At 41.4% G+C, this 11,903-nt stretch overlaps 1 protein-coding gene across 2 annotated transcripts in view; it reads left to right on the top strand.

Moving 5' to 3' along the window:
• The first annotated feature begins 2,101 nt into the window (after positions 1 to 2,101).
• LOC147884836 (serine/threonine-protein kinase ATG1a-like) overlaps positions 2,102 to 11,903 on the top strand; it is a 56,143-nt gene continuing 46,341 nt past the window's right edge. Inside the window, exons 1-2 of one of the 2 annotated variants that reach the window (XM_087397293.1) lie at positions 2,102 to 2,588; positions 3,202 to 3,319. In XM_087397293.1, coding sequence (XP_087253419.1) covers positions 2,322 to 2,588; positions 3,202 to 3,319 — 385 coding nt within the window. In that variant the 5' untranslated portion in view covers positions 2,102 to 2,321. The remainder of the gene's footprint in view (positions 2,589 to 3,201; positions 3,320 to 11,903) is intronic. The other variant, XM_087397292.1, reaches the window with a different exon arrangement.

The following is an 11,903-nucleotide window of genomic DNA, read 5'->3' as shown; positions in this document are numbered from 1 at the left end:
AAGGGAAGGGTCCAACCTGAAACAAGAGAGGTAAGCGTATTTAAGCTTATATGGCTTGCACATCGATCCTTGTGAATGTTGCCTAGGCATTTGAACAATGGTGCCACCCCCTAGCTCTTCCCCTCACCCCTTCCTGCCCCTCCTCCCCATGCCCTAATTAATGCAATGGAAATTTGTTTTTTCATGCAAGTATCATAAGTCTCTGCTCTTTTGTTACACATAATGGGGACATATCAAATGAACTTCATGGCTTTCTTTTGCCTATGTAATTCCATAACCAATGACTATCTAGGCTCATAAATATATTTTTACAAATATGGGGTCATGTGTGTATACATAAATATGTATGTACATATATAACTCATATGTGTGTGTGCATGTGCGCGTGTGCACACACACACACACACACACACATTTCTCCTACTTACATACACTCATGATGTGTGCACACACTTCCTCACCTTTACTTAACACCACACCACACCGCCCTCCCCCCTTCCCCTTAACAATTATTTAACTGACAACTATCCCTTATGACTATACGAGTTGGGATTGTTAATAAATACTTTAAGTGTTTTTATAGAATTTGATTGATTTTAATCCAAATACTCCCTCTTTACCATCATGGCTTGACCGTTTCCACTGCCACCATTGGCTTGAGCTTTTTGGGAAATCCATTGTAACTTCCCTTCAATCCTATATTTACATGCTGTTAGCCACATACCTTATGGAGCTTTTTCCTGCACTTCCTCCTTGCTTTTGACACCCATTTCTATGTTGCCCTATTGTCTTGCTATGATGTGCACTTCTTTTTCTATTGTGGCTCTTCTTGACACTATTTCCCCCCCCAACCCCCTTTTAGTCTCCTCCCTAATCTAACCTCAGCCTAACCATTCACAACAATTTTTCATGCTTACCTAACCCCATGAGTCACCACCCATTCGCTGTTTTTTCATTTGCAACAACCACCCTTTTACGTGCCTCCCCATGCTTGATTTTCTTTGTTCTTGAACGTTATGAGACCTTCTCACTTATATGCTCTTCTCTACTCACGGTTTTCCTCTTGCGTTGTTGCACTTTGCCATTGATTGTGGCTAGCTTTTAGGCTTTGCGAGGTCGCTTTGCCTCTCGACTCTGGCAACTCTCTTGAACATTATCCTTATTGCTTCTTAAAGTTTCGTCTTCTTCTCACTACCATCTCTCGAGCTCTCTCTCTTTAATCACTTTGATTATTACTAAGAGGTCGCTTTCAAGTTTCACAGGTTAATATACAAGGAACCTACAAGTCGCTCAAGCTTTCAGTTTGATTTTATTTAGATAGCAAGTCTTTATTCCTCGGATGCTTTCCTTTAAGCTCTTGCAATGGCTGGTCGTTTGCATCAGATAAGGTCGCTCTTTTGCTTGCGCATGTTCGTGGTAGCCCTTTGATTTGTAACATTAGACTTCTTTGTAGTGTTAGATAAACTCTAGTCACCTCTAATCTTTAGAAAAAAAGAAAAAATGTATATATTATTTACTCCTTTACGTAGTGTTGCACTACAAATTGAATTTAATTTTTACAAATATGGGGTCATGTGTGTATACATAAATATGTATGTACATATATACCTCATACAACATGCGTGTGCATGTGTGTGCGCGCGCACACACACACACACACCGTTTGGTTAAAACTATATTGCTTTATATTAAAAAAATTAGTCCCAAAGAAAGGAAACACACACACACACACACACACACACACACACACATTTTTTGGGGTGATATCCAGTTGTCATTATACTACCAAAAATAGTCCCAAAGAAAAGGACAATTACCTACAAGTAACAACAGACATCATTATATGACAAAAAGTATCGATGATCCCACACATGTAGAAAGTCATAAAATGGTTGTTTTCAAAGATGTACAGAGGGACTGCTATATATAGCGAGAGGGATAATCAAAGACCCGATGATTGCAGTCCCAAAGAAAGGGGAACACACGCACGCACGCGTGCTCGCACCGCATGCATGCAGTTGTTTGCATATGTATACATGGATCCAATATAGGTGCATACATATGTAATATATATGTGAATACAATACAATGTTCCATGTATATAAATATACGTGCAGAATCCAGATGTAGATGTAGGTGTTATCACACATGTAGACTTCTCATCAATTTTGTCGGGGATTGGCGAATTCTACATTAATTTGCGGGATTCTGCCCCGTTTACTCGATTAATCATTACAGTGTGCTCTCCTTGATCGATGGCTTCTGGCCCGACCAGCAAGTAATAAGTACGGCGACTGACGTACTTAGGGGGCAATCCTCTCATGGCTCAAGGGAAGATTCAGAGAGGCAGTACCCATATGGCTCATCAGAGAATTGTGGGCGATTACATTGTCACTCATCAAATTGGCGCAGGTTCCTTTGCCGTGGTTTGGAAGGCCGAACACAGAGTCAATGGGAATGAAGTTGCCATCAAAGAAATAGCCACGGAGAAGTTGAACAAGAAGCTCTTCGAGAATCTGATGTCCGAGATAGACATCCTCAAGAAGATTAATCACCCCAATATTATTCGCCTCTACGATACCATTCCGGTGGGTTGTCTTCTGTTTCGTTGCATCAGTGTTCTCGCAATACGTTTTCTCAGTTCGGGAGTTTTGAGTCATTAGGGAAGTTAAAAAAGCAAAGGTCAGCGATAATTTTTACACCCAGAGCTGTTCGAAAGATCGTCAAAACAGCTTCTGTGAGGAATCTTGCTTGGCGAGAATTTGAGCATGTTTTTCCTTTTTTGAGAGCATATTCAGAAAGGGTTTTTGCTTGCTGTTAAACGATGTTAATACTCATCATTTACCTTAGGCATCTTTGTAGTTGTCTTACGCCTCGTCTTCTATTGCTTCTCGATTATATTGCCAAAAAAGGCAAGAATCAAGCAGCCACATATCTGAGAAGGGAGCTGATATCTTGTGAGTTCTTTCGGCAGCAGACCTTATGCATTGGTAAACCTGAAAGGATGCTACTGCTTATTGAAAGAAAGAGGACACACCCATGTAGATTGTAAATCAAAAGTACTTTTGCCAACGTACAAATGTGTAGCCTATGCAAGATCTGGGGTCCTAGTTAGTTTCTAAGTCCTATCAACATATGGGTTGCCATTGAGTATTTCATCATACTTCTTTCAATATCTATCAATATTTATCTTGCCTGCAGGGTTCACGTTGCATTTTTCTTGTCCTGGAGTATTGCGCTGGAGGTGATCTAGCTGCCTATATTCATCAACGTGGAAGAGTCTCAGAGGCAGTTGCTAGACATTTCATGCGTCAATTAGGTAATTGATTACTTGCCCATATACGCTTCTCTCAACAAAACAGCTCATAAATGTTGCTTTTTTTGTGTGTACTAGTGTGCTAGTGTGGTAGTGCATTATTTGTTACCGTTGAGTCTTTTTACAGGTTTCATGAATTTTTTAAGAAAGACATGAAATTTTTCTTTTCTTATTTGTTGAAGCTCTTAATGATAGGGCTGGTAATGTTCGTGGATTAATCTACTATAAGGCTTTTTACTTGGCCAGCACTAGAGCGTTTTATGAAACTCTAAAATCCTAGGAAGCCATGTGGCACATTCTAAGCCGGTAGATCAACTGGCCTATTCTCAACTTCTTCCTATGAAGCCATGTGGCACATTCTAAGCTGTTAGATCAACTGGCCTATTATTAACTTCTTACAATATACTTAGCGGCTGGCCAAGCATTCTAGTTCATTTTTCTAATGATGTCGAATGCCCTTGTCTTGTTGCAAAAGCTGGTGCTGTATACTAAGTTGCACACCTTACTAGAGATCCGGCAACATTGATTTGTTCTGTAGCAGCCACGAAGAGTAGAATGGTTGCCAAGTAATCTCTCTGATAAATGCATTCGCCTAGGAACTGATTATCATTGGTCTTTAGCAATAATGTCCGACAACCAGGCTAAAATAGGTGAGCTGACAAAATAAGGCTCGCAGGTCTTTTGCCGAGCGTGCTCTTATCACCACTTACCAGTCTCTAGAAGATATAAATTTGGTCAGGACACAAGCCGTGCCTATCATGGAAACACGCAATGTGCATCAGGTCATGTATTTTTGTAGGTTCAATGATGATTTGATACAAGTAGGTGAAAAAATTGCCAGTGGGGCATTTGGTACTACGTACAAGGTTAGGATAAGCGGTGTCCCTGGATTGCATGAACATCTACAGTTTGTGGGCAAGCATTTTCATGGTCAAAACGCAAGACTAGTTGTGCAAGAAAGGCTCCGAGAACAGGCAGTTGCAGCAGGCAGCACCTAGAGTAACACACATATAAGGTTTGCAGCCTTTATGGATCTGTGGTGGGTGGTTTAGCCTAAGGGGTCTCAGGCCTTCATATGTAAGGGCTTTGCAGATGAGATCTTCGTTTATGAAGCGCCAGTTCTGTAGGATGAAACAGGTGAGGTCACATAGCCGATATAGAGTTGAACATATGGGTCTCTCGTGTTCTTGTTGGCCTGTCTCCATACAACTTCAGGACTTGTAGTTGCGTCTTGTAGGGGTGTGGCCTGTTGGCATGACCCACCGAGGGCAGGCACAGTCGCTGTATGCGCAGCTGATATATGACCAAACATGTAAGGATTAATAATTAATGCAGGCAGCACCTCGAGTAACACACATATAAGGTTTGCAGCCTTTATGGATCTGTGGTGGGTGGTTTAGCCTAAGGGGTCTCAGGCCTTCATATGTAAGGGCTTTGCAGATGAGATCTTCGTTTATGAAGCACCAGTTCTGTAGGATGAAACAGGTGAGGTCACATAGCCGATATATAGTTGAACATATGGGTCTTGGCGCAATTCAGCAAGTGCATCGATGTATCTCATGTTGTATGCTTTTATAAGGATTGATGCAATAAAGCTTCATCACTGAGTTGTGTTGTCTTGTTAGCAAGGTTGTGGGTTTATTCAAAGGACCTTGGCTCATTGGCCTCTTTGATATGAACCATCAAGGCAATAGTTAATTCTGTCTGGACGAACCTGAGAATCTTATTATTTCTTCTCTACTTGTCAAGGTCTCCTGCCTTCTTTAGAGCTTGACTCCCCAAGTCCTCCAGGGTGTGTGTATCATCTTGCAATGGTGCCGTTGTTTGCTTCTTTATCGGTTTTGATTTGTCACTCTAGCTGTGAAGATGTACTTGTTGCGGCTTTGTTCTAACTTCTTTACTTACATGTCATGAACGTCAGATCTGAAAATTCACTGGCAGATTTTGCATCTTGGTCCTTTGACCACTTTGGTCAACTTCTGGTTCACAATATGGGCAGTCACATTGACTGGTTCTGCCTAGTAGGACTTTGGAGATTCTTCCCCGTCACCATAAAATCCATCTCCACCATGGATGGGTTTACTGTTCTTCCCTATTTGCTGGGATGTGTGTGTTGTCAACTGCCACCTTCTGAACAATAAGCGTCTGAAGTAAATCCTCAACCTCCGTCTGTTCTGAAGATCTTCACGTATTTCTGTTGTATTGTTGACTTTAGCCTCCATTCTTTTCAACTTCTTGAAAGCTTGTGATTGCTTTGCTAAAATATATAATCGGCAACAAAGATTAGGAAGTGTACAGACAATGTGAAGTGACCTTGGTAGTATCTTCTTCAGAGTGTACCAACTCTATTGGGATCTTGGCCCTGAATGTGGATGCCGAGAAGGTGATGGCACAGATGTAGAGAAGGGGAACAATAGCGGAAAGAGGAGGGACGAAGGGGGAAATAGCAGAACAAAGGGGTGTGTGTGTGTGTGTGAGAGAGAGAGAGAGAGAGAGAGATGTTTAACAGCCTCACAGGCTTATGAGACAAAGCACACACAAAAAGGATAAACACCGTCAGTTATAGAGTGAGAAGTGCATATACCACTCCCAAAGTTATTATAGATTAGCTATGATCTACTACGAAAGATAACCAGCCTGCATTACATCATTTTAAGACTGAGAGTCCTGGGGTTTGGATTTGAATTGAGCTCATTTCCTTCCTTGCGAGCATCCTTCACTTTGTTCTATGGCCTTCATCTTGAGCTGAGTTGGGGTGAGCTCCTCTGAGATCCAGATCTTGGTGCCTCTTAGCTTTTGAGGAGAGCTGAGATAGGCCGAACCTCGATTGTGTGTGCTCTGGTCACTCTCCGTGTTGTGTGTGGTCTTTGGGTCCTTTGCGCGGCAGTGCCGTGTCGGCTCTCTTTGCTAATCCTGCTGCCCTCATATCGTAGCTCCTCCTCCTCCACCCAACTGTGTCCTGGAGTTGACTCAAACGTTTGTGGCATGTCTCTGTGACCCCAATGTCCTCTTTGATCTGTTGCAATAGTGTCTCTCTGTGTCAATTAGATAGAGCCCAATTCAGACCTGGTCATGGAAGTGGATCAATCATGAGAGTGGACCAAAGCCGTGCCTGTCCTGAAAGAGGCAGTGATGCTGTCCTTGGATCTCATATTAGGCTGGGCAGACAGATAGAAATGCTCCTTTGTCTTGACCTCTCCCAACATGCACAGCCTGCAGATCTGCTGCTCTGTGGGTATACCTATAGCTCTCCTTGCCTCAATCCTCAGCTGATGGGATGAGACCCGCATCTGTCCAATGGCAATCCTCAGTGCATGTGAGACTCCCGTGTCCTCAAGATACTGGGGTCTGATGATGAATCCATCCTCCGCTACTCTCAAGAAGTGGTTGCGATAGTAGTGGATCTTGGTGGGGGACTAGGTGTGTGACGTATGGAGCTGGAGGACATCTAATTGTATGATATGGTTAATCTCATCTCGTGGGATCTACTTGGGCAGTGCATCCATGCTGTACTGAAAGGGAGGGAAGCTAGTCCATCTGAACACCATGGTTGGCAACCATGTGGATATGCGTGAGTCATCTGGATGACTCTAGTGCCAGCCTCGGCAGTCTCCACTTTCATCAAGACAAAGATATGAAAGACAAGATTATACTTCCAAAGTTCAAAGGCGATTCTACCTATGCTGAGGAATTGGAGGAATGGCTCAGCAAGATGGATGACTACTTCCTTCTATATCCAAAGGGTGATCAAGGTAAAATCAGATTTGCTATTCTTCATCTGGAAGATTATGTCTACTCTTGGTGGAGGCATCTACAGCAAGAAGGGTTAAGTTTTAATGCTTGGGATGAATTCAAGGCTGAAATGCTTAAAACTTTTATATCTCCTTTTACTAGGGATCAATATATTTGTAAGTGGTATGATCTTACTCAGCAAGGATTAGTGAAAAATTATATCAAACAGTTTTGGAAATTAGCTCTGTTTGTTCATGGTATTGATGAAAGAGTTAGAATGCTCAAGTTCATCCATGATCTGCACCCTAGTGTTAAGCAGTTATCTCAAGCAATTGTTGATGACAGGAAGAAGAAGAATTTGTGCTACCTTTGTGGTGAGAAGTGGACCCCTGAACATAGGAATGTGTGCAAAGCAAAAACAGGAGCAAAGTTGAGCTTGATTCTAGAGATTGATGAGGATTTATCTCCTAATACATCTGCAGCAGAATCTGGATTTCATGAATATCAGGACTGTGTGAATGAAGGCCTTGATGATGATGAGGATCATAGTTCCAAAAAGGGGACCACCTTTCCCTTTGATCCAGGTGGGTTATCCATGTTTTGACACCATGCTTAGGGATGATAGTTTACCAAGGTGCTCAAATAGATCTAACATTGAAGTTGTTGAAGATTATGAGGATGAGATCATAAATTCTGATGGAAAGATGCTGTTGATGATGATGAAGTGTATTGGGATACACAATCAGTTATGTACATCATATCTCTTGATGTTTTTATGGGCTGCAAGGACTCTCAAACCCTTAGGCTAAAAGGAATAATCAATAACAGACCAGTCCACATTTTGGTTCACAGTGGGAGCACTCATAACTTCATTAATGCAAAGACACTTCAAACAGTGAGGTTATGCCCATCCACTTTGGATCATGGGATCAAAGTTGAGGTGGCTAATGGTCAGCATTCCCACAGTAAGCAATATTGTCAGGCTGCTCAAGTGCAACTTTCTCAAGACTATACTTTTCATGGAGATCTAATTGTCTTGGAAATGGGACCTATTGACATTGTCCTTGGTTGTGAATGCATGGTTGTTAAGACACTCGTGTCTTATCGTAAGACACTTAAGACACTTAAGACACGTGTCTTACCTTAAGACACCTTTAGACACTCTTTTTTTTTTTTTTTTTGGTGGGTGGGGGGTAACAACAACATTGAGTTTGACTTAGCCATGCTATCATCGATGGTGACTTTGGATCTAGCAGTGGCAGTGACCTTGTAGATTCGGATTAGGATGAATCTTTAGAGATTTGAGTCTTGAGAGTCGGAAGTTTTCTTTCAATTATATGTATCGAGATGCAGATTTCATTCATATCACATGTGACAAGATTCAATTGTCCATTTAAACCTTTAAGTACTCAATACTTGCGAGCTCTTGAGTCACGAGTCTTAACTTTAAGTTTTAAGTCTTGAGTGACGAGTCTTGACTCTTAACTACATTGTACAAGTGCCTTCTTGCATTGTTTAAGTGTAGCTTATTGTACTTCTAGAATCTAGCAGCGAGCTATGCTAGCAAGTTGTACATTTGTATACTTATACATATATTAATTAAATATTTATTATTATAATTACAATGGCGTGTCTTACGTGTCTTATCTTTAAGACACTTCAGACACTCGTGTTTGAGGCGTGTCTAACGTGTCGTGTCTTAACGTGTCTTACAACCATGTGTGAATGGTTGAGAACCTTGGGAGAATTCTCTATGGACCTTAACAGGCTATATATGAAGTTTATGCATGAAGGTAAGCACATCACTTTGATGGGTCACCAATCTCCTAAATTGTCCTTAATTTCTGCAAGAAGAATGGCCAGAGACCTCAAAAGTGTTTGTGGAGTCTATGCTATTCAGTTGACCAAGCCTCAAGAAGGTAATGGATTGTTAGTGGAGGATAAAGACATGCAGTCCCTATTACAGCAATACTTTGATGTATTTCTTGATCTTCCTAACCATCTCCCTCCCATGAGAGATGTGGATCATGCAAATGTGTTGGAGCCAGGATCTAAGCCAATCAACAAAGCTCCATATAGACTTTCTAGAGTTGAAAGGGAAGAGGTGGCAAGGCAAATAAAGGAACTCCTTGACAAGGAATTTATTACACACAGTCAGTCACCCTTTGCCTCTCCTGTGTTATTCGTCAAGAAGAAGGATGGCTCATTTAGAATGTGTATTGATTACAAGGATTTGAACAAAATGACAGTTAAGAATAGGTTTCCTATCCCTAGAATTGATGATCTACTGGATGAGCTTAGAGGGGCAAAGTACTTCACAAAGATTGACTTAAGGTCAGGCTATCATCAAATAAGGATGAAGGAGGGAGATGAACATAAAACTGCCTTCAGGACAGAATGTGGGCTTTATCAATTCAAAGTGATGGCATTTGGTCTAACCAATGCACCTGCAACTTTCCAGGCCCTAATGAACAAGGTATTGCAGCCTTTCCTCTATAAATTTATGTTGGTATTCTTTGATGATATATTGATCTACAGCAAAACGAAAGAAGAGCATTTATTGCATGTCCAACAAGTATTGGAAGTATTGAGGACACACCAGTTGTATGCCAAATCAAGTAAATGCACTTTCATGGCTGAAGAAGTAGAATATTTGGGCCATATTGTCAGCAGTACTGGCTTTAAGGTGGATCCCAGCAAGGTGAAGTGTGTAAAGGATTGGCCTATACCTCAGAATATCACCCAGTTGAGAGGGTTCCTTGGTCTAGCATCATTTTATAGAAGGTTTATAAGGCATTTTGCCAAATTGGCAGCTCCTCTCACTTATCTCCTAAAAAAGAATGCTTTCCAATGGTCTGACAGTGCCAATAAGAGCTTTGAAGCATTAAAGGAGGCATTAACTTCAGCGCCTATCTTAGTATGTCCTGATTTCTCTCAACCTTTTATAATTGAGGCTGATGCTAGTGGAAGGGGCATTGGAGCTGTCCTAAAGCAGAGTCATGGAGTTATTGCCTTTGAAAGTCGGAAATTGGATGACAAGGAGTGAAGTTTCCACATTTATGACCAAGAGATGTTGGCAATACTTCATGCAATCAAAAAGTGGCACCACTACATTTATGGCAGCCATTTCAAGGTTAAGACTGATCATAAGACTCTCAGATATTTCTATCTCAGTCCTCTCTATCACCCAAGCAAAGGAGATGGCTATCCATTGTGCAAAACTATGACTTTGACATAGATTACAAGATGTGGCAGATTCTCTTTCCAGGATATGAGCTTGTACTTTATCATCTATTACTGAGGTTTATAAAGATTGGATCCATGGCATTCAAGAAGAGTATCTCAATGATCCTCAAGCAGCTGCTATGTTCCAAGACTTGCAAGATCCTGACTGTCAGCAATATCCCAATTTCAAGTTGCACAATGGGCTCTTGTGGTATAATGATAGAATATTTCTTACTGAAAATTCCTCCTATAAGCTGCTAATCTTACAGGAATTTCACTCATCTCCTATGGCTGGGCATATAGGCCTCAACAAGACGTATGATAAGGTAAAACAGAGTTTTTACTGGAAGGGACTTTGGAAGGATGTTCTTGCTTATGTTCAAAGCTGTAAACCCTGTCAACAAAACAGGGAGTTGAATTTGAGGCCAGCTGGTCTACTACAACCTCTACCTATACCTCAAGGTAAATGGACACATATCAGCATGGACTTTATTACAGGTCTACCAGTGACCTCTAAGGGTTGGAACAGTATCTTTGTGGTTGTTGATAGACTTACCAAAGCTGCCCACTTCATTCCTACTAAGACCCAATTTACAGCTTCCAAGGTGGCTAAGCAATTCAGGGAGAATGTGTTTAAATTACATCGACTCCCTCAGGAAATTGTGAGTGATCGTGATGCTAAGTTCATGGGGCATTTTTGGCAAGAGCTTTTCAGTTCTATGGGAACACTTCTTACCCCAAGTACAGCAGATCACCCTCAAACTGATGGGCAAACAGAGAGGGTTAACCGCTGGTTGGAAGAGTATCTAAGGCATTTTTGCTTTGATACCCAAGCATCGTGGGATCAATGGTTGCATCTAGCTGAATTTTGTTATAATACCACCAAGCATACTTCAATTGGTATGAGCCCTTTTGAAGCCATGTTTGGCTGTAAAGCTCATGTCCCATCAACCATTATTGATCAAGCATTGACAAGCCAGCAAGCCAAGGATGATTTGGCTCACATGACTGCTCTATTACAGCAATGTAAAGATAATATGGTGAGGGCCCAAGCAAGGATGAAGGATTATGCTGATGAGCATAGGAGAGAGCTTCATTTTGAAGAAGGGGATTATGTATTTATCAGATTACATAACTCTAGGCATGCTTCCTTGAAAGGTAATACCAATGTTAAACTTGCTCATAGGTATTATGGACCTTACAAGATTTTGAGGAAAGTTGGGGAAGTGGCTTATGAGTTGGAGCTTCCACCATCCTCTAGAATACACAAAGTATTCCATGTATTACTGCTCGAAGTATTTGGGACCCAAGGAGCAAGTTATGGAAGAGCTACCTCCTATGGATGAAGAGGGCCAAATTGAGTATATTCCTGAAAAGATCCTTGGATTTAGAGATCATGTGCTGAGGAACAAGTCCTACATGGAATATCTTATCAAATGGAGAGGTCTACCTGATGAGGAGTCTTCTTGGCAGCCATCTACAATCGTGGAGCAGTACCCTCAATTGCTTAGCTGAATTCTATGGCCAAAATTGAGTCTTTATGAGCAGATTTGATTTTCTCTTGCTATATGGCGTATATGGACATGCTGCAGCCAGCATTCACTATCCTTTCTCAAATCAGCATGTCTCT

The sequence above is a fragment of the Dipteris shenzhenensis genome, chromosome 26 (genome assembly GCF_047967505.1).
Source record: "Dipteris shenzhenensis isolate YYH24624 ecotype China chromosome 26, Dip_SZ_1.0, whole genome shotgun sequence".
Classification (NCBI taxonomy): domain Eukaryota; kingdom Viridiplantae; phylum Streptophyta; class Polypodiopsida; order Gleicheniales; family Dipteridaceae; genus Dipteris; species Dipteris shenzhenensis.
This window is presented reverse-complemented; position numbering and strand designations above follow the sequence as displayed.